The 21,215-nt window shown below is 48.8% G+C and overlaps 1 protein-coding gene across 6 annotated transcripts in view; it reads right to left on the reverse strand.

Moving 5' to 3' along the window:
* osbpl6 (oxysterol binding protein-like 6) overlaps positions 1-21,215 on the reverse strand; it is a 34,392-nt gene that overhangs the window by 2,157 nt on the left and 11,020 nt on the right. For 3 of the 6 annotated variants that reach the window (XM_031559109.2, XM_031559127.2, XM_031559119.2), the window contains 21 exons: positions 16,478-16,600; positions 16,269-16,322; positions 15,539-15,652; positions 15,127-15,300; positions 13,733-13,865; positions 13,120-13,223; positions 12,364-12,456; positions 11,436-11,468; positions 10,354-10,522; positions 10,072-10,202; positions 8,592-8,699; positions 7,737-7,871; positions 6,303-6,390; positions 5,072-5,325; positions 4,163-4,300; positions 3,142-3,205; positions 2,854-2,932; positions 2,195-2,339; positions 1,816-1,960; positions 1,282-1,408; positions 937-1,059 (listed from right to left, as the gene is read on the reverse strand). In XM_031559109.2, coding sequence (XP_031414969.1) covers positions 937-1,059; positions 1,282-1,408; positions 1,816-1,960; positions 2,195-2,339; positions 2,854-2,932; positions 3,142-3,205; positions 4,163-4,300; positions 5,072-5,325; positions 6,303-6,390; positions 7,737-7,871; positions 8,592-8,699; positions 10,072-10,202; positions 10,354-10,522; positions 11,436-11,468; positions 12,364-12,456; positions 13,120-13,223; positions 13,733-13,865; positions 15,127-15,300; positions 15,539-15,652; positions 16,269-16,322; positions 16,478-16,600 — 2,534 coding nt within the window. The remainder of the gene's footprint in view (positions 1-936; positions 1,060-1,281; positions 1,409-1,815; positions 1,961-2,194; positions 2,340-2,853; positions 2,933-3,141; positions 3,206-4,162; positions 4,301-5,071; positions 5,326-6,302; positions 6,391-7,736; positions 7,872-8,591; positions 8,700-10,071; positions 10,203-10,353; positions 10,523-11,435; positions 11,469-12,363; positions 12,457-13,119; positions 13,224-13,732; positions 13,866-15,126; positions 15,301-15,538; positions 15,653-16,268; positions 16,323-16,477; positions 16,601-21,215) is intronic. The other 3 variants (XM_031559132.2, XM_031559154.2, XM_031559150.2) reach the window with 3 other exon arrangements.

A 21,215-nucleotide genomic window follows, 5' to 3' on the forward strand; every position in this document is an offset into this window, starting at 1 on the left:
AAAGAATACTGGGATGCATGCCCTCAAGACACAAGCATATGCACTATAACCTAGACGGTTATGTAGCTGAAAGCTTTCACCGTTGTACTTATTTCAAAGAATACTTCAGTAACCCCAATTTACTTCTATAACCGTACGGAGCCCTGTTGCTGTCTGACCTACAGCTGGCAGAATGTACTGCACTCTGACCTGAGAGCGCACTAACACTTCAGATGGTTGATTGGTTCAGTCTATAGATTGGTTCACACACACACACACACACACACACACACACACACACACACACACACACACACACACACACACACACACACACACACACACACACACACACACACACACACACACAGGAAAAAGATAAAGAGTGAATGCAACTGATAAGGTCTAGACCTTTCCATGCATGCACCAGCATGTTCCAGTCAGCATGTCCCATAACAGCTGATGGTAATGATTACCAACCAGTGGGTTTCATCAGCTGCCTTTGACATGTGCACCTCTGAAATGTTTTTGTAAGGTAATGTTTGGGATTGTGGCTAACCTTACTAGCTGTAATGTTTCACGCTCACATCACACACACAACACATTTGTTATGGTTTCCCACAACATTTTGTTACGCATTCTACACATGTCTGTTTTTTTTTTGGCTCAGAACAAGCCCATTTAAAGGAAAGGCTGTGCAAGCCGTAAAAACTCTTCATCTCTACTGGTTATTTCATACTTGAAGCTTCAGTGTTTCAACCCAGAGCACCATGACAACATTCTGAATCATAATTTATGTTAGCGCCCAATCAGTCAAAGTCTTAGCTGTTTCACAAGAGCCACACGAGCAATTTGTCAAAGTATATTCTGCAACAGATGTAACACTCTGATAAGATGAGTCACTCTAAGGAGACGCGCTACACGCTCTGACACAGCAGGCCCCTGCAGCGTACTCACTTGAAGAAGCGCGGCAGATACTTGCTGTTGCTCTCGTCATGCCACTTCCTCCGGGTCCTCTGGAGGTCCTCGATGCGCTGCTTCTCTGCGGCTGCCATCTCCACGTTGCCCTCCTCCAAGAACCTGAGGTGGCAGCAGTCCTCATTAGGATCAGAGTCACCACACTAATCACATGCAGCTCTCAAACTCCTCTACCAGGCTCTTCACCACGGCTCATTATCGGGTGCTTTCCTGAGATGGACAGCCAGGAGTGCAGTGCCTTGCCGGTGCGCTCTAGAGCACTGCGACCTGCGGGGCCTAATGGGCCGAGTGTCATGGCGGGGATGTAGTAGCGCCGATACATACCTCTGATCTCGCCTGAAGCGGGCATCGGTGGGTGGCAGCAGGTCCTTCATCTCGGGGCACAGCTCATTCAGCTCGATGGCAAAGCGGGTGAAGCCGTAGTACAGCTCATAGTCCGTGGGCATGGAGCCTGAAATGAATGAACACGGCAGCCATCACAAAAAGAACCCCCAGGCACGAACACCTGACTAACTGCCACTAGGCTTCTGATGTGTGCTTGTGAACTTCCATTTCTGTGAGACTTTACATTCAGCTGACAGCTGTGTCTGAAGAGGTTTATAGGTCACTGCTGGTGCTAATTGGAAAATTCCACCATGACCAATATTGTGTGGCTGCCCTACCAGTTAAGCTCGAGGAGCAGGTACAAGGGCTCATTCTAAGTAAGAGTGGTATTCAACTGAGCCAGTCCTTTAATTAAAGCCGGTGTGAAACTACACTGAGACAGTACTGCTTACAGAAGCCCTACATTCTGAAAGCACTCTGGCAGTATCTCACATTCCTGCGCCCCTTAACAACCCAGAAGTGCCTTTGAAGTACCTGGCCTCCAGACGCACTTGGCAGAGGGAGGGACGCCGCAGTAGAGCCCCTCGTGCCACTTCCCAAACAGCCGGTGCACCACCTTCCCCTCCTGGTCCATCACGAAACCCTGCACCTCGTTTACATTGGAGCTCCAGTAGTTCCCCTGAAAAAGCACAGGTCCATGAAAGACATCTCTTCACGGGTCTATCACTGCCACCCTCACACGCCTGAAGTCCTCTCCCTGGAACAGCAGAGCTGCTGCTGTACCACTTTAACAACAGTGGGGGCATAAGCTGCATTATACGGAATGGCTATATTTAGACAGTGCTGCAAGACACCCTGTTCCAAATGTTGAGAGCTGCACTGCTCGTTTTTTTTAGAGGAAAAGAGGACTCACCTTGACGAACGTCAGCTTGCAGATGCAGGCGCTGCTCTTCGTGTTCCTGATGGTGATCTCGCCATAGTGCTCGATCCACCTCCTCCCGCTCAGGATGTTGTGCACGCAGGTGGTGACTTTGTTCCACTCGTAGTGGTCTCCATAGCTACAGAGAAAGGGGGGAACGGCGCTCGTTAAATTCAGATTAAAGCTCACTTAACGAGTGAGTGAGACATTTTCTCCCACGTCATTGATGCGGTGTCGTTGGCCTCGGCTTTCAGCTTTTTTTACAGTGGGTTCAGTGAAACTCTTCCAAGTGTTGCACACAGGCCTGTGATCTCACTGTTTCGGCACTCCAAGGATCGGGGGGGCTTGAGGGAGGAGACTGATGTTGACACACTCACAGTTAATTTTCTGATTTATGTCAAGTGTGCTGTGAACCCTTCATAGTTCCCTTTGATAGTGGGTGGGAAAGTGGATTACAGCAACAACTCACCCCACCTGAAATCCCTAACATTCTCACCAGTTAAGAAACATCTCTTTCAGCCTTTTAGAGATGGCAAGGAAACACTAAAGAAGCTTTCCTGAAATGAAAATCTACCTTTCGTATTCTGCTACAGGAGAGAGGGGAAAAGGGGAGTTACAGAGAGGGGAGGATTTGCTGACTGTCTGCAAGTTACCTTGGTAACATGACGTGGACTGTCCCAATGGGTAGGATTTCCATGGATTTCCCCCAAAACTTATTTTTCCATCTGACATCTTAGACAATGAAACACAAAGACAACATCACAGCTCTACCGCAGCATTTAGACTTATGGGGAGAAGAATTTTCACAATCTAATTTCACAGTCTATTCATGAGAAACACAGTGATAATTACAGAAATTACAATAACAAGTCTGCATGCACAGCACACTCTTTAAAATACAATGTACAAGTCTCGACTGGTGAAGCAAGCTAGAAACATACCTTGCCAGAACGTGAACTTTTTGGATTCACAGTGACAAGCCGAGACCGGTGGATGGTGGCTCACCTTTACACAAAGACAGAAAAGCACAGATCAGTTTATCCTATTTAGGATTCAGTCCATCAATACTATGTCTAAGCATATACTGTACATTACGCATACACTAGAAGTAAACAGTCCTCGTCCATTCGCCAGTTAGAGTTTCTTTCTTACATGTTCATTATTTTGCCATGAGCAGGATTACACAATACGCATGAGTCATCACAGCACAGTAGGGATTATATCACTTTAGCATGCGCTGAGGGGAATGATACAGAATGCAGACAGGACTTTGGCACGCATGAACACACACGAACACACACACACATGTGTGTGCACGGAGACAGACATACATACAGACAGATAAACACACAGGGAAGGCGTTGAATGCATTTCATCAGCACTTAAGAGGCTGATAGGGTTTGAGCCTTCCAAGAGTGGAAGCGTTCAAGTCTGTGTGTCGCATAAGGCCGGCAGTGAGTCACTGTCTCATGCTAAGAGGAAGAGGTCTAAGCTGGCTTAAGGCAATGTCACAGAGTGTATGCATGCATGTCTGTGTGTGGTGTGTGTGTGTGTGTGTGTATATGTATGTGCATGCACACAAGTGCATATACAGTGTGTACAGGGAAGAATGTGTGTGCGTGTGTGCAAGTATGTTTGTACTGGGAAGAGAGAGAGAGAGAAAGAGAAAAAGAGAGAGAGAGAGAGAGACAGAGAGTGAGTGTGTGTGTGTGTGTGTGTGTGTGTGTGTGTGTGTGTGTGTGTGTGTGCCTGCTCATCTGTATGTGTGTCTCCAGTAGCCTCTGGGAGAGGGAAAAAGCACACTGCTGACAAAGACATTTTTGCCATCGGAAAAAACTGGAGGAAAAGGAGGAGATGTGTTTTGATGGAGGATCGTGCTGCCCGACCACGAGTCAGGAGGTCACGACTGCGGAGGCACCACCACACCTGCAGGAAAAACACCCAGGGGCCAAAGGGCCTTACCTGCTCCGAGAAAAAGCAATAGCCCTTGTCTTCCCGGATACATTCATACGTCTCTCCAAGTAAAGGGTTGAATGGCTTGCTTCCCGCTCTGAAGAAGGTGGATGAATATCCTGAGACTGCAAACGCAGCGACAAGGACCTGTAAGGGACACAGTAAGCTTTTAGCGCTGCCCAAGAACTGACCAGCACAGCATCTAATAATGCGGCTGGGTAAACAGAAACAGGAAACAGCAGAGGAGAATGAACACGGCAAAGAAAGTCCAGCTCTGCACAAATGAGGCCGCGAGCTGGTCTCGAGAGATCAGAAGAATTCAAACTCATTGCTACGGCGAGGCCTGGAACTAGGTTGCCAAAAAAGGAGGGAGTGTGGGGCTGAATAAGGTCGGCTGCGTCACCCGTGCGTAGAGTGTGTCTGTGGAGGGAGTGGGGGTGGGGGATGGGGGATGGGGGGGGGGGGGGGTGCGTGGCAGAGTCCCAAGGCCCACAGGGCTGCTCTACTGGAACCCTTCCACAGCATGTGACAGACGCAACCAGTGCCTCTCAATGCCACGCTCACTTTGTTCTCCTTTTGTTCTGCCTCTCTAAATATGGTGCAGATGTGATATCTGTACGTTTTCAGAAATACTCAAGTTTCTACTGCAGCACTAGAAATTTTAGGCAGTAATTTGTTCCCCCCCCACGCTATGACGCTAATCAACGAGAATGAATTGAATTGAGTTGAACGTGTGAGTTGAATTGATGTCTTTGTACATTTATATCATTTTAATCAATGTGTATGCGAAACTTGGCTTGTGTTTATGTATCCACATGGGTATGCATGGGTCAGTGAATGAGTGAATGAGTGTGGACATGAGTGTGTGTTCATGTGGCTGTGTGCGTCTGTGCATTTTGTGAGCGGTGCAGGCCGCACCATGCGCTCGTAGGGGTCGTCCGTGTCGGCGGCCTTGTCCAGCAGCTCGGTGTACTCCAGCTCCTCGCACATGTGCTGCAGCGTGTTGAGCGGCTCGTTCAGCTCCACCGGCATGGACACCTTGGACAGATCTTTGCCAATATTGTTCCGCAGGATGTTCCACAGGTTGATGTTGCTGGTGTCCGGGGAGGGGCCGGGCAGGCACGTGCGGCGTCCGTTACGAAAGGCATTGCCCGCCAGGTCCCCATTGGGCACTGCAACCCAAACATCACAGAGCCAGTCAGACCTCAAGCAGGACTTTGAGAGTAACTCAGTAGCATGTGCTTTCAAAAGTGGTTGCCCCGTACAGCATTCTAATTTGGGCTTGAAAACTGCAGTAAAGCAATACTGCTGGGGCATATGCATTACATTACACACTGGAATGCCTCTATGTGACTATTAGTAAATTAATCCAGGACAATCCTGTATCGTTTTCGCATTCAGGGCCGTGCTTTATCAACACAGACAGTTTATTGCACCGGGCGATAAGGAAGTTAATATCTGCCCATGGGAAACTACGAGGTGTGAGGGATGTGTAAAGGCAAAAGCAAAGAATGTGAGAAGGACAATACAAGGTGAAGCAGTGGTCTAATGTCTAGACAGTCTTAAATCCTCATCATGTGTCCCACTAATAGGCGGAGGGGCAGCCTGTAGCTGTGGCCGCCGGCCCAGATATGAAGTGTAGGTGAGTCACTGGTCATGTTTGTGATGGATGGTTCAGGGCCCGGAAACAAGATTGGATTAGGTGGAGGGCTGCTGGAACAAGCAGCGGTGCTTTGGGGCTTTAAAGACAACTGTCCCGCTGTCCTGCCAAATCAGAACACCGTTTTTAAACACAGACCTTAGCGTGGGACTCGGGTAATTCACTGTATTTGTATATATGAGGGGAGTGCTTGAGTAGAGAGTGATTTAGTACTGAAGGTTAACATTGAACATTAAAGGGGAACTCATTCCTTCAGGAAGCACGGGTCTTCACAAGGTGACCTCTCATTATAAGAGAGAGGCTGGATGGACAGTCTGGGTGGCAGGAGTGAATGGCAGTGACACATAGTGACACATAGTGACACACAGGGCCACCGGCCACCCTCCCCTCCCTTCCCCTTTCATTCCTCTCTCCTTTTCTCCGCATCCCTCCATCACATGCCTCTCTCTCTAATGGAACACCAAGAAGAGAGGAGAAAAGGCTGCCTACTTTGTCGAGAGACGTTGTCGTTGACGCTGGCGTTGTCCTCGGAAATGTTATCGCTCACATCGCTGACGTATGACTCATCGTCTGATGCCTGCGAGACAGGAGACAGAGGGGGTGGGAGTGTGTTAGACTGAAGCGTGATTCTCTCCTTTCTTTCTCTAGGGCAGGGGAAGAGCAGAGGGGGTCAGTTTGGACAGTCACCAACTACCTCCAGCACCAGCCTATGGAGAAAGCATGAGGATGCCAAAGTCAATTTTCTGTTCTCACTGCTGTCTATTATCTCTCTCCCCCTCTCTCTTTCTCTCACTCTCTCTCTCTCTCTCTCTCTCTCTCTATCTCTCTCTCTCTCTCTCTCGCTCTCTGCAGTCCTTGCTAGGGAACACTAGGGTGGGGGTGTGTGGAAATCAGTTAAGACTGCGTCACGACTTGCGGTTGCCACACCGTGAAATGCTGCAGTATATGTTCCTGTGCAAAAAAAAAAGAAGCAGAGCAGGAGCAGGAGCGGGAGCAGGAGCCCTGTGCCATTGATTAATGCCAAGAGAGAGAGAGAGAGTGCTTACAGGGCTTAACGCTTGTACCTTCACACTGCGAGCCCCACATGTGCATTACTCACATCATGTCTCATTTCGCTATGCCTATTACCGATTACATGCTCTCTTACTGAATGCTATCCGTCTGCCTGGGGCTGGAGTGCCCTGTGAGACCTGCAGGGCTTTCTGTGGTGGAGCGGAGTGGAGTGAATGTTATCCTATTTATACTGTCGGCCAACTCAGGGGCGCAGCAGCAGTCTGGCATGTTGGAGTCACAGCTGGATCAGGAGACCCAGACAGCCTAGCCAGGGAGCGATGCTCCGGCTCGGGTGCTCTCTGGCGCTTATCCCCACTGCGATCGCAACGGCAAAACCTCCACTGGCTGCCGTGCGGGAGTCTGAATGCAAATGAACACCAACCAACCCCCCCCCCCCCCCCCCCAGTAAGCAAGCAAACCTTTCACGGCGAAGATAAATAATGAAGCCGTAACACGGGGAGAAACACAAATGACGTGAGTAATCTTTCAGCACCTGTGCTTAGTTGGCATGTGAGTTTGAAATAAATGCCCACTGACACAATCCCACTCTGTGAAGAATAGTGATGATGGAGGACAGCACATTAGAGCGTGACAGGGAGAGGCACGTATTCAGGGAGAGTCTCTTCCTCTCAGGCGCTCTCTGCTGGGGCTGGCTGGCTGTCGGAGGCCTACTGCATCCTTCTTTTCGTGCTCCTGAGGTGCTAATTCAATAGCTCCGTCCGCGCTGCACCGGGGTTCCCGCAGCACCTGTCCGCCCCCACAGAGCTCTCCAGCTCCATCTGCTCAGGGCCTGCCCCCGGCTGACCCCACCCCTCCTCCCTCCCTCCCTCCCTCCCTCTATCGCTCGCTCCCTCCCTCCCCTGCGCTTACCTCATTTTCCGATGAGCTCGCTGACAGAAGCACTTCCTGGGCGTCGAAGAATTCCGACACCGAGTCTGACATGGACAGCCGGCTCTCATTGGAGGCTTGCTGCGTGAGCGGGATTCCCACGACGGTCTGCTCTGCCTGTGAGAGGGGAGGGGAGGGAGGGAGGGGTGTGAGTCGTGTTAGATTCAGCGTTCAGGGTGAGGAGGCACTGGAGAACGGACTCCTGGGGATCCCACCAGTGCGCTGCATGCAGGATGCATTTGTGAGCAGAGATCCACACTACTGCTGAAGAGCCCAGGCAAACACAGCACTTGCTGGCTATCCCACTGCTTTGATCCAAACGCTCAGACACTCTCTGATCTGGAGGAGTGCTGAGCTCGGGCAGCTAGTGTGCAGGAGCAGTCTTCACCAGCTGCCCTACTCTCAAACATACATGTCATCCAAATAGCTTTGCCCATTTTGTCTATGTCTTGTTTTAAGTTGGCTGCCTAAACACTTGTTTATTTGACCTAACTAACTTTACCTAATATATAGATACAAGGCACTGCCTTCTGGCTCTGGTGCAGCTTGTGTGCCAAGCTAGAAGGAACTTCATGCATAATAGAGAACTCCTCCTCCCTTCACAATCCATCAGCATGCAAGCAAATCCTGTGAGCCAGGGCTTCTGAATGTTCTCTCATATCATAGACACGCCCCTGTCTCCACAAAGAAAATTCCTATTTAATGACAACTGGAATTTTCCACTCTACAGTCTTAGCCTGCCCAGCAAACAGCACTGTGTCACAAAGGTCCCTGGGTCACTCCATGTGGATAAAAAGATGACCTGACAGTCAGGCCTGATTACAGTGGATATCCTACCTCTTCAGGGGTGGGGATGACGTTGACACTGACCACCTGGTCGGACAGCACCGACTCGGAGTGGATGCGGCTCAAGCGGGTCCGCAGCTCAGCGTTTTGGGACATGGCCTGAAACAATATCAACAACAACAACAACAATAATCTCAACAATAACGTCACTCTAATGACAGCCCTGCAGCGGCAGGCTTGGGCAGGACGATCAGATCCAAATAAAACAACATGGAGCAGCTGTGCTCTGTAGTAAGCTCACGGGGATATTTCTGGCCGTTCTGAAAGCACCTGACAGAAAAAGCACTTTGAGGACTTGGGAGAAAATGAGAGCTCTCTGAGCCAAAGGGGTTTCCTTTTTGTCTGAGAGTGGTGTGGGTGAAGGAACTGTTTAGAGACACACACACATGTCATTGCACCCCCCCCCTCTCTCCTGCACGGTCTTTCTCTCTCTCAAAAAAAGGTCAGTGACATGGAAAGCAGCTGTCCTCACTGCAGGCTTCTGTCAAAATGAAGGACGTGTTTACACCATGATCAAGTTTCTCTCCTCACCACCCCCCTCCCCCACCCCCATCCCCGCCCACCAACACCAACACAAATTAATAACTTAACAGCAGCGTATCAGGAGACACTCTTTGGCAGTCTACCCTCACAGTCTAAAAATATTTCTCAAACACCCACAAACCAAATTGGGAAATCATTAGGAGTTTGAAGAGGAAAAAAACCCCTAAATGAACTACACTAAGCCTTTCTGAAGCTGGGGTTGGACTCATTACCCAGAAGAAAGGGCCAGAAATTGAAGTGCTTATTTATTTGCGAATGATGACTCACCCCCATCTCACTACCGTGTGACCACTCCAGCCTAATCACCCACACCCAAGATAGTCCGGTGGGCCAAAGTTAATGAACTTCACCCTTGCGCAAATTTAAAGCGGTGTTAATCTCATTTCCAATTACGCAGAGAAAGATAATGTGAGCCCATTAACTATGTTGCCCCTTCCTTCCTCTTTCATCTCCAAATTATTTTCCCTTCCTTCAAATCACGGTAAACCAGAGGCACTGATCGTATCTCCGCATCAAATGAGCCTCTAATGACAGTATACATTTTCTGGTGAGTCATAACAGGACTTTGTTCATGTGTGTTTGATAGGGTCCTGGAGCTCACCTGCTGGTCCGTGGGGCCATCGTTGAGAAAGATAACAGCTTCATCTCCCAAGTAAAAAGGCCAGGAGTGATTCAGTGTTCAGCCTTCACTGACCTGTATCCTCCTCTGCCTCTCCACTTACATACTGGAAATCTCAACAGTATTTGGACGGAGGGTTGTATACTCTAAGCTTATTTGTATCTTAACTTTATGAGGTGAGGAGGTGTGTGAAATGGTTCATATTATGAAAACTGAGAACTGAATATGAATTTTATTGTCATGTTCTGTGAATATTCAATAGTGGATGTCTGTGGAGTTCAGAAGTAGTTGATTTCTGTGTCTTCTCACCTGTGATAAAGACCGTCTGAGAGTGACAATCTGTACTGACTGGCCAGCCTGCTCCTGCTCAGACAGTACCTGCTTGATCTTCTCCTTCTCAATGGCCACCGTGTTGAAGGCCGACTTCAGCAGTGAGTGGACTGGGAAGACAAAGGAAGTCACATTGGAATACAGACAGCTAGGGCTACCAGTCAGGTCTCTTGCAATGCTCTCCTCAACCACAGTACTGTGCGCTTATTCCCTGGCTACCAGGCTCTCCACTCTCTAGACTGCCGGTGGTCTGTTTGGTACCTTTCTGGGCAATGAGACAGAAGTCCTCCTGCAGTTTGATGTAGTCTCCGGCCCCTTCGATGCTGTCGGTCAGGCGGGCGACGGGGGTCTGGAAGTCCGCCAGCTCAGCGCACAGGTTGGGGTTGGACGAGTGCAGCCGCACTGGGGACATGCTGGAGCTGAGAGGGACCTGAGGGGAGGCCGGGGACGGGGAAGCAGGGACATGGTAAACACCCACCAGCAGACACCCACCAGAACCCTAACTGCCAGCAGCCAACGGGGACAACACCATGTAGAAGCATGCAAGCCCCCAACATGTCAACATGTCTCCCACACTTAATTTGAGACCCATATTGAGCTGTGAAAGGCGGACTCAGCAAGGTGACAGCATGGGACTGCAGCGTTACTGGCTCTCCTTAATGCGAGCAGAAGGACACGATACTGAGGATACTGATACAAATTTAAAAAAGACAGATTTCACGAGCAAGCTCTGCTGCCTTTCATCATGTCAGGTTGCTGAGTTTCCCTTCGGTCACACAAATGATTTCCAAACGCTCCCGCACATTTATAATAAACACACAGAGCTGAGAGAAGGGCAGCCAGCCACACGGGTGCGCAACGGAACGGAACCATTCCACCACGCAGCCATGTTGTCATGAGAGCATGTGCGTGTGTGAAGGCCGGGGCGCCGCCTCAGCGCTCCCCCTGAGCCCGGGCACAATGAGGCTGACATTCACTTTGAGGTGCTTGGATGTCGCTCGGCGCGGTGAGCAGACCGAGGCTTCAAAAGAGGCCCCGTGCTCACTGCCACCGGTGTCAGAGCGCCGAGCGACTCAACCTGACGCATCCTCGGCTAATGTCTGCACACAGGTCACGGTTCATTTTCTTTTCATTGCTTCGCTTGAGGGGATCTTTTTTCCCAAAGCATGGCAGCATGGCAACAGTGATCAATGGAGGAGACAGAAGACTGATCAGGCTTTGAGGAGTTTGGATTTGGACAGAGGAGGAGGTCAGATTGAGAGCAGAGCAGCAGAGCAGCAGAGACACAGAGTGAATGTTGAGCGCTGGAGAGCTGAAGGGGCCTGAGAGCAAACGTTGCTTACTTTTGCCATTCTTGATTGGGATAATGAATGCACCTGTGGGTGAGTATGAGAGCCAGACAGCAGAGATTAATTTAGTCAAAACTACTAAAAAATACAAACTCTACTGAAATTCGAACAGAACTAAAAAAACAAAAAAAAAACAGGTATAATTCATAGACCTTGCCAAAAGGGCATGTGCTTCAGAACATGGATTTATACATTCACGCACACTCACATAACTGAAAAAAGTACACATGACCACGTCCTGACCTTGTAATTACAAAACACTTTCATGAGTTCTGAAACACCAATTAAGTTTTTCTCTTGGCTGAAGTTTGATGTGCTAGGGCTGAATAACTCCCTTAAGGCCGATGACTCATACGTCCAGCTGACCCGGCGGCCTGCCACTGGGACGTGTATGCTACTCACTGATAGCAGCAGCTCAGCAGAACCAAGCAGGGGGAGACATGGGCAGGAAAGCGGGCATTTAAACTGTCCTCTGAGGGAGAAACCAGAGGAGCGGTTTAAAGAGGCTACGAATGGGAATGTGTGCCCTTTTCCCCTCAGTGTTTAAAAGGGAGAATGGAAGTTCCTATCACATGTTGTGTCTGGATGCTGACCGAGGTTACATGCTGTGGTTTAAGACTGTGACCTCAGGGAGAAATTGGTCAGCAGTAGTTACAGACCAAACCCCCTTCGTTGAGTAACAGCTTCCTTCCTAATGGCCGATTTTAGCTGCGTGCTGTTCTACTCTCATGAAGGTCATGGCTTACTGTGAAAAACAGCTTCAGTGAAACCAAAAGGGATAATGTGACTAAGTTAAGTAAATGGGAAAACACAAGTCCGTCCAAAAGCTCTCAAGCCAGACACTCAATAACTGAATAGAAAGCTCTGGGTTCTGAGACAGTTCTCAGCCAACGGGGGGAAAAAAGGAGAAGAGAATATGTACCTGCAGTTGCATTTTTGCATCTTTGCTGACACTTTTTGTTCTCCATCTTCTGCTCACTCGCTTGTCTTTCTTTGATAAATCTACACAATTGGTCTATATTACAAACATGGATAAGAATAGATGAAAAGGGGGGTTAATACGACAGACAGAGCTTGCATCATCATTAATAAAGCAGCAATTATGACAGTAAAGAAATGCAATCAATAATGAAAATGGAACGAACAAAAAAATAATTATTAATTATTCTCATGGTGGGAAAGCATGTGTTTATAGCAACGGCAGTGGGAGAGCATAAACTTTATGAATTCACGTGGTAAATTCATGTGGCCGTGATCGAGTGCACTTTGCAAATCACACAGCTGTGATTCAAAAGAGGCTGCCGGGAACACAAGAGCAGTGATAGATGGCTGCTTTAGCTTCTCTTCCCAGCTAACACCGCAGCTAAAAGCAGTGTAGGTGGAGGCTGAATTTTAAATGGGGCCTCATGCAGTCCAACCACAAGGGCCTGAGTATGCTTGCCCCTGCTCCCCCCCCCCCTCCCCCTTTCTGTCTCCATCATCTGAGTGGCTGGGGCCTCAGGGAAGAGTGTCTGTCCATTATGGGGGTCTTAACCTCTAGCAGTGAGGCCTACCAGAGACCTATCCGCACACTATTACACTGAGGAGAGAGAGAGGGAGAGAGAGAGATATAGAGAGAGAGAGAGAGAGAGAGAGAGAGAGAGAGAGGCCCCTTGTCCGCAGGCAGGGGGCGGCTCACCTGCATGTCTGTGAAGTTGGGGGCAGACTGGGTCCTCTGCAGGATCTCCAGACTCTGCAGCAGCTTGCTGAGCTCGATGAGGCTCGACTGGCAGTGCGCGAGCTCTGCAACCAACACAGCAGTACAGACACCCCCACACACGTAAATAAACACACACCCAGAAACACAAACAAATGTCTTTCAGTCTACATAAGAAAATCCACATGAATCATTCATGTCCTTTTTATTATGCAAGACTACAATCAGGAATTTGCTCCACCAGTGCACTAAGCCAGTTGTGGATTTCCACCGCCCTGCTTTAAGAGCTGGCCTCTTGGACAACATGTTGACCAGGCTGACACCCCGCCTAGCCCAGCCCTGCGCTCTCTGCTGATGGATCATTAGGAGCGGCTTCATCCGCATGTGGGCATCAGGGCCATGGCGTGGAGCCCTAATTCCCTCATGTCCGTGGGCGTGCCCTCAACCCTTGGTGGGGCCATCACCCCTAAGCTGCTTTAGAATAGCAGAGTACCATACAGGACTGCATGCAAGGCGCTGAACACAGGGCAGCTAATCTCTATCTCTGTCTCACACACACACACACACACACACACACACTCTTTGCTTCTCTCACCCTCCGCACACTTGTCCATCTCCTCGGACTCCTGCAGCCAGGCGGCCACCTTGCTCTGGCCGTTGCTGTAGGTGGGTGGGAGACTGCTGCTGGACACGGGGGGCTGCCAGGGCAGGGTGCTGGGCTTTGGCTGCTGGAGGGGGGAGGGGAGGGGTAGAGAGAAGAGAGAGACAGAGACAGAGAAGACAGAGTCAGGGGATGGGGGTGGACACAATGAGGGGGACAGACAGGACAGAAAGACAATACAGGAACAAAAAACACAGACAGGGAGACACGGAAAAATAGGAAGTGAAAGGGAGAGTGGACAGGAGTGTCTCTCATTCAGTATCCACCTCACTCTCCATCAGCAATCTCAATATATTTCAGCCTGAACTGCATGCAACCTATTCGTTTGTGGTGTGTGAATGCAATTACAGAGCAGCATGCAATCACACTGTCTCTCACACACACACCCACACACACACACACACACACAAACATACCTACCCACTTCAGACACACACACACACACTCACGGAGGGTGAAATGCTTAATTTGCCATCAGTCCTGAGAGAGGCCCGAGAAGCGAGGCCAGGCGACACAATCAATCAATCAATTAAATCTTATATAGCGCTTCTCTAAATACCCGAAGTCACTTTACAGAGTCCAGAGTCCAGTAGTCATCCATACATACACAGTCATACCGGTGGTGGTAAGCTACATCAGTAACCACAGCTGCCCTGGGGCAGACTGACAGAAGCGTGGCTGCCAATCAGCGCCTACGGCCCCTCCGACCACCACCAACATTCATTCATATCCATACGATGCAGTGCATGTCTTTATGATGGTGGGGGAAACCGGAGTACCCGGAGTAAACCCACGCAGGCACGGGGAGAACATGCAAACTCCACACAGAATGGACCTGGAACGACCGGGATTCGAACACAGGGCCTTCTTGCTGTGAGGCGACAGTGCTAACCACTGAGCCACCGTGCAGCCTGTGTTTCTCTAATGTGGCTTTTGATGAGTCATAATGAACTCATTAGCGGTCTGCCGGAGTGTGGGCGCTCCCATGAGGATTGCCACTGTCTGCCTGCGTGCATTAGCGCCACATGGACTCATCTGACAGCAGCACACTTTGCCATGCCGTTCTCCACACTCCGCTCCTTCACTCACAGCCTGTCTACGGCACTCAGGGCTGACAGCTGGGAACACACACATCTGCATTTGCTTCCAGTTACACAAGAGAGATCTGACTGATCTGATCGGACTTCCTTGTTTGTGTTACAGGCATGTGAAGGCCCACATTAGCACAGACCCCTGACTGTTCAGAGATTTTCTTTGGTTAGACTCTGCATCAAATGAAAAGGAACACAGGTTTGGATGCAGCTGAATGCGCGTAGAGTGCGGCCCACCTTAACTTCGTGGACGGGGGCCGGGGCAGCTTGGGGGGACTCCAGGTTGGCGCTGGGGGGAGGGAAGGTGCGGATGGTGGCGTCCCGTGGCGAGCGCACAATCTCATTCTGCCGATAGAGCCGGTGGTGACGCAGCTTGACCACCCAGGCATCAAACACATCCTGAGACTTCACCTGCAGAAAGGGCAGAAGGGCCATTCTGGTCATTTCATATGTTCCTGTATGTGTGTGAATGTGAGTGTGAGTGTGTTTGTGTGTGTTTATGCATGCATGCACTAATGCCTATCTTTTTAACCTGTTATAAAGTTTGTGCAGGTTTGTGAAATGTTCTTCTGGCCCATCAGCTGTGTGTGTATGTGTATTTTTGCGTGTGCGTGTGTGTGTGTGTGTGTGTGTCTCTCCCTCCCCTTACCTTCACATGGTAGATGTGCTCCTCTGTGTCCAGGTCGATGCGGCGGGCTCTCTTCTTAATGGACATCACTGACAGCCCCACGTCAATACTGCCGTGCAGTTTGCCTTTCTGAATCTACAGGAGAGCCATGTTAACAGTAGACTGTGAATGACTGCAGTGTAGTAAGAAAAGCCTTGATGTTCACAATTAGGCCGAGCCATTGATCGAGCTGGAGGTGAGCAATATTCTTGTGTTGCACAAAATAGCCTCAGAAACGGCCAATTATTTACATGCAACAGGGACACTGTGTATCTAGGTGCTACTCAGACCCATTTTTAAAGGTAAGCAAACACAATGGCCTTTCAAAGTATTAATGATCATCGGTGTGGCTTAAATCAACTGTTCTTCCGGCTCAGCAAACATCAGTGAAACCTCCAGCCATCCATACACCCAGTCTACATCTGAGGAATCTACATTTTCATGCTGTGTTAATGGCTATCTGTCTACGGACCAGCACTGGGGTGCACAAACAATGTCACACTGCATTATTACTGCAGATGAGGATGCGTTTGTGAGGCGTTTGCAGATTCCCTGTGTTTTTTCCTCAGCCGTGCCGAGCCAAAAGACAATGAGTGCTCTGACCCTCGGTACATTTGTGCTGAGTCATGGCGCCCGCGCGCCTGCCAGCGTGATGGTTAATGACAAGCGACTGCCTGTGCCCCTGGCCCTCTCTGTGAGAGCTATTACTTACATCGATGGGGGACTTGGAGTACTTCAGCATGCCATTGTCCAGAACAAAAAAGCGCTGCAAAAGAGAAGAGAGAGAGAGAGAGAGAGAGAGAGAGAGAGAGAGAGAGAAAGATAAGAGCACTCTCTGGTAAACACAATCACTTTTTTTATGGAGATAAGAATTAATTAGCATTAGCACCCAGTCAAAATGTTTGTCTAAAGAGAGCTTACCTTGTGCCAGCCTTTTAGCGGCCATTTTCTCTTCTTCAGCATGAAGCCTTCATGCCTGTCAGGGCGCAGGACGTTTGTTTGCCCTATTTTCAGTCCTTCTATAATTTCCCAGCTATCGGCTTCCTAAAATGAGGGAAGACAATGACAGCCTTATTAAAAATGACTTGTCTGAGTGTAGGAGTTTATTGCCTGCATTATAGCTTAAAGAGAAATCAGAGAATTCAGTGACAGAGAAATCTGAAGAAAGCTAAATCTGGCTCTACTGCAACTGCAACAATCTGCAATTTCAGTTCATTAGTTTCACAGTTATCTGCACAATTTCTGTCTCTTCTGCAGTTTATGATGAGGTGGGGTTGGGGGGGGATTTGCAGGTTCAGAGAGTTCATGGTTGACAACAACTTCCACCTTTTTCCAACAGTGAGGCATAAAGCCAAAGTGAAGCCAGTAACTGGTCAGAGCAGCTGACTCCTACTCCTGCTTGGCACTCTGTGGAGAGCTGCACTGCTCCTAGAACTCCCTCAAGCTCCTGCGCTGGTGGACCAATGAGCATGCATGTAGGCAGGGCAGGTCTCACGTGAATGGTTGAGGGGTTCGGGGGTGGAGTTAGATTTCAGTTCAGTGAAGTACTCGCCCAAAGGATGGTGTTATGCAAGCCAAAAGCACTGGAGGAAACTGACACAATACACAACAATAACAAATCAGCTTGCTGTTTTGGTATAGGATTTCCATGGTAATGTCCTCCAGTGTCAGTCACATCCAAGTCCTTTTCCGCCTCATATTTTAATCAATTAGACATCCGTTTCTTTTCTAATCTTCCCCCGTAAGATGCTCTGATGAAGGATGGAGAGAGAGAGGGTTGGAGCGTGGACAAATGAGACCCAGAATGCTGATGAGCCTGTGAGAGTCGGGAAGCAGCTCGGCAGAGGACCACTGATGCAGCTCTTTCCCCGGTGCTCTTACACAACCCTGAGAGACACAGCTGGAGCCACTCTCACACCAACACACACTAGGTCTCTCACACTAACACACACTAGGTATCTCACACCAACACACACTACCTCTCTCACACCAACACACACTACGTCTCTCACACCTCTGCTGCAGAGCTATTAGTCAGCCCAGTTTTAAACAAGTATGTTACAAATACACCTATCCGATAGTTCTTTTTTCACTCTGACAGTGGAGGCTATTCCAAAATATACCATATTACCATATACTAGGTATACTACTTAGACATTGAATAGCAATCAATTGATCAGTAAGTAGGTCTTAATATCAGCAGACATTTTATGACCCGTCACAAACCTGAAAAATCTTTTCCCTATCACCCACTCATTGTGATGCCGCACTGCCTTCAAGATAAAAATGCACCTTAGCGAGACAGTATTTTTATGACCGATGAAGGCAAGTGAATACACTAAGATTTATATCTCCCGTGATAATGGAATGGTTCCACAGCATATCTGGCTGTACAGCTTTCAAATAATGCTCATCAGACAATAAAAACAACAGCAAGGCGCATTTGTGCAACTTGCTAGAGCATTACTGGGCGGGTCATGGAGAGTAATTCAGTCCACTGACTGTAAGAGAGATAAATCAATACACGCTATGACCGATGGCTCCCTCTGCGACTATTCATCTCCCGGCGTATCCTGTCATCACAATCATAGTCACCACAAGATAAGAATTGTTTCTTTTTGCGTGACAGCTTGAGCATCCCATGTGGGACCCATGCATCAGGAGCTGTCTATGGAACCTTCAAATGAGGTAACTAAACTGCAATCAATTTCGATGTTCTTACATCATCAATTTCCTTATTCATTTCACAAGTCTTCAAAATCGTCATTCATTTGAAGCTGCCGATTCTTGAGGAGCTCCAACATCGATCGAAGGACCAGCAGATGTCTGACCAGAATGTGACGTGTTTGTTAACCCGTCAAGCAACTCTCCATTCTCTGCTCACGCTGATGGAGAGACTTGCCCAATTGAAGACCCCGCTTGCTTGTCCAAACGGTTTTACCAAGGGCACCTGAACTGAAGCCCAGGAGCCTCTGTGTCTCCCCTAGCGTGGCCCACTCCCAGTGCAGTGCATTAGACCGCTGATATGGCAATACGTCAACATTACAGGTGTGGCCCACAAGACCCGGGGAAAGGACAACCATTCCCCAAGGACCCTTTAGAGGAAATCACCCCCATAAATACCCATATAGAGCACAAGATCCAGGAGGCTCAGCAGTGGCTGGATCAGCAGTTTAGGCGAGCCGGCCGCAGAAACACCGAACGGCACGAGAGCAACAACAGCAGGACCAAGACGGCACAGGGGCTACCGAATGCACAAATGAAAAATCCACTCCCACAGAACTGTCTGGATACCAAGCTTCTCAGACTAGATGGGGGCGATACAGGGCTGTGATTTAATATGATGAAGCCAGCCCTACTGGCCTGAAGTGAGGTGCCTCGCATCCCCATGATGTGGCCACTGAGTGACTGCTCGAGGACACTTGCTCGTGGCGATCTAAAGCGAGCGCGCATAGTTGTGAAATGAAATATGAATGAGAGCATTGCAGCACAGACTGGCCTGGCGGAACACAGCATGACCAAGAGGAGAGAGCCAGAGCTTATCCTCGCCACACTCGAGGCCATCCAAGCTCTATTTCCTGCTGTCAATAGCCCTGGACTGTTCTTGGCTTCTGGCATCGCAGATAAGACCCATTGTTAGCTAATAGCGCCAACTGCCCTCCATAAAACAGACACAAACACACACACAATGTGGCCTGCCCACACAAATTATGGTGACAGTCTCTCTTCTACATTTCAGCCTTCCGCTGCTGCCTGAAAGATGCTCTCGGAGTGATTCCGGCGCAACATCCATCTCGCCTCAACACAGATCAGCACATGGGAGACAGAGCATGGAATAGGGGCCGAGGGCCCCCAGTGTGGTGGCCCACTCTGCTGGAGCCCTGCTCTGCCTCGAGATAAATCTCTGGAGCAGAAAAGTGCCGGGCAGCAGGAGAAACAGCAGAAAGCACCAAGGTGAATGAAGGTGAAGAATGACCTCTTTCTCAGAGGATGACAAATTAGATCCCGTAAATATGAGTGAATTAAGGACAGTTTATTTCACTTGACAAGAGTAGGTGGGACACCCATTTATTATGAAGTACCATCTATCAGAATAGCACACAGACGCACGAGCGGCTTATTGTGATGCCTTCCACATTTGTACAGAACTGGTGGTGAGGGAGACACGGCTTTCATCATCGTGATATCTCTGTCTCTGTCTCTGTCGTTTCTTTATTTGATGGGAGGTCATGACAGAGATAAAACAGAAATGTCTCACAGCGAAAACTCTGGAAGCCCAATTAGTGGAGTCACTGGGCTTTCATCTCAAATGCCTTCTAGTCCAGCCATCATCACACAAACAAAAAAAATAGCCTTTTCCAGCGGACTCTTTAATGATGATGATGATGATGGTGTGTCATTCTGGACTGGGTCTCTCTAGAGATGCTGCTTCGCCCTTTAGCATCCATGTGTTACACGGGTTTGCCTCTTTACTTCAACATATACCTCAGGGCTGTAAACAGCCATAAAGTTAATGGCAATGAGAATGGGGGCGTTTGCATTCCTTTCCAGCGACCTCATGGTCTCTAATGAGGAGCCGTGGAGGCAGGGATGGCCTTTAATTGCACTGGGACTGGCTCCTGCAGCGCACGGCCACATCACTGCAAGGGAAAACGACACGTATTGATCTGTGAGGGGGCTGGAGCCTGTTGAGGCTTCCCCCCACCATCAGCAGTCCAGTGTGACATGCCTCTTCTCCCCCAGTCAAGGAGATCCCATGGGAGGATGTAGCTCTTATACAGCAGCCCAAACATTAACACCGCATGCACCTACACACCCCAAAAAGGCCATCTTAGAACCAACAGGATGTATGTGGTTGACAAGGATATCATGTGTAGAGTCTGCAAGCATGCAGTCAGTGTTTCGCACCCACTGGACTGTGTAGCAGAGAGTTCACGAGAAACTGTTTAATCTGTATTAAACAGACCATATGCCTGACCTGCCTCTAATCTCTGATCTCAGATCCAAAAAAGGGTTAAATCCTTCTCATCAAAACAGACAGCCCCCACTTCCACCCCCAGTGCATTAAGCCCTTTAGGCATTCCTGCTCCGTGAACAGAAATATTCCCATGGCTACAGCAATACAGTCCCCTCTTGAAGCATACCTCAGCGGAGACTGCAGTTTGTGGTGAGCAGTTAAGGTTCTTTCAATCCCCTCATTAATTTTTCATATGCCTTCATCGGAAAAGCCGTGATGTCACAGTTTCCAGTCCAAGAAGGTTGGATTAAAAAGTACTGATGTTCCGATCAATTTCCAGTCCGATACTGATTCTCAAAAACTTGAAAACAATTTAAGTATTACTCTTCTTCTAAATCCATGCTGTTTCAGGTTGAGTGTATGCTGTTATTTACAAAATCATTCATTGCGGACCTTCCCTCATCCACATCACTTGTTTATGTTTGGGGTAATTATCTGCTGTACACTTCCACAATTCACTCAATTAAAATACACACTATTCTGATCTTTGTTTGTGATACTGAAAAACTTGAAGTATGTTTCTTTTGATTGGTGTGCAAATTATGGAAGATTTTCTTGTCTTTTTAAATTAAATTACAATTTCAATAACATTACACTTTGGGCTCAACTGAACAATTTTCATCTATGTAACCTATCAGTAAT

Source organism: Clupea harengus, chromosome 2 (genome assembly GCF_900700415.2).
Source record: "Clupea harengus chromosome 2, Ch_v2.0.2, whole genome shotgun sequence".
NCBI lineage: Eukaryota > Metazoa > Chordata > Actinopteri > Clupeiformes > Clupeidae > Clupea > Clupea harengus.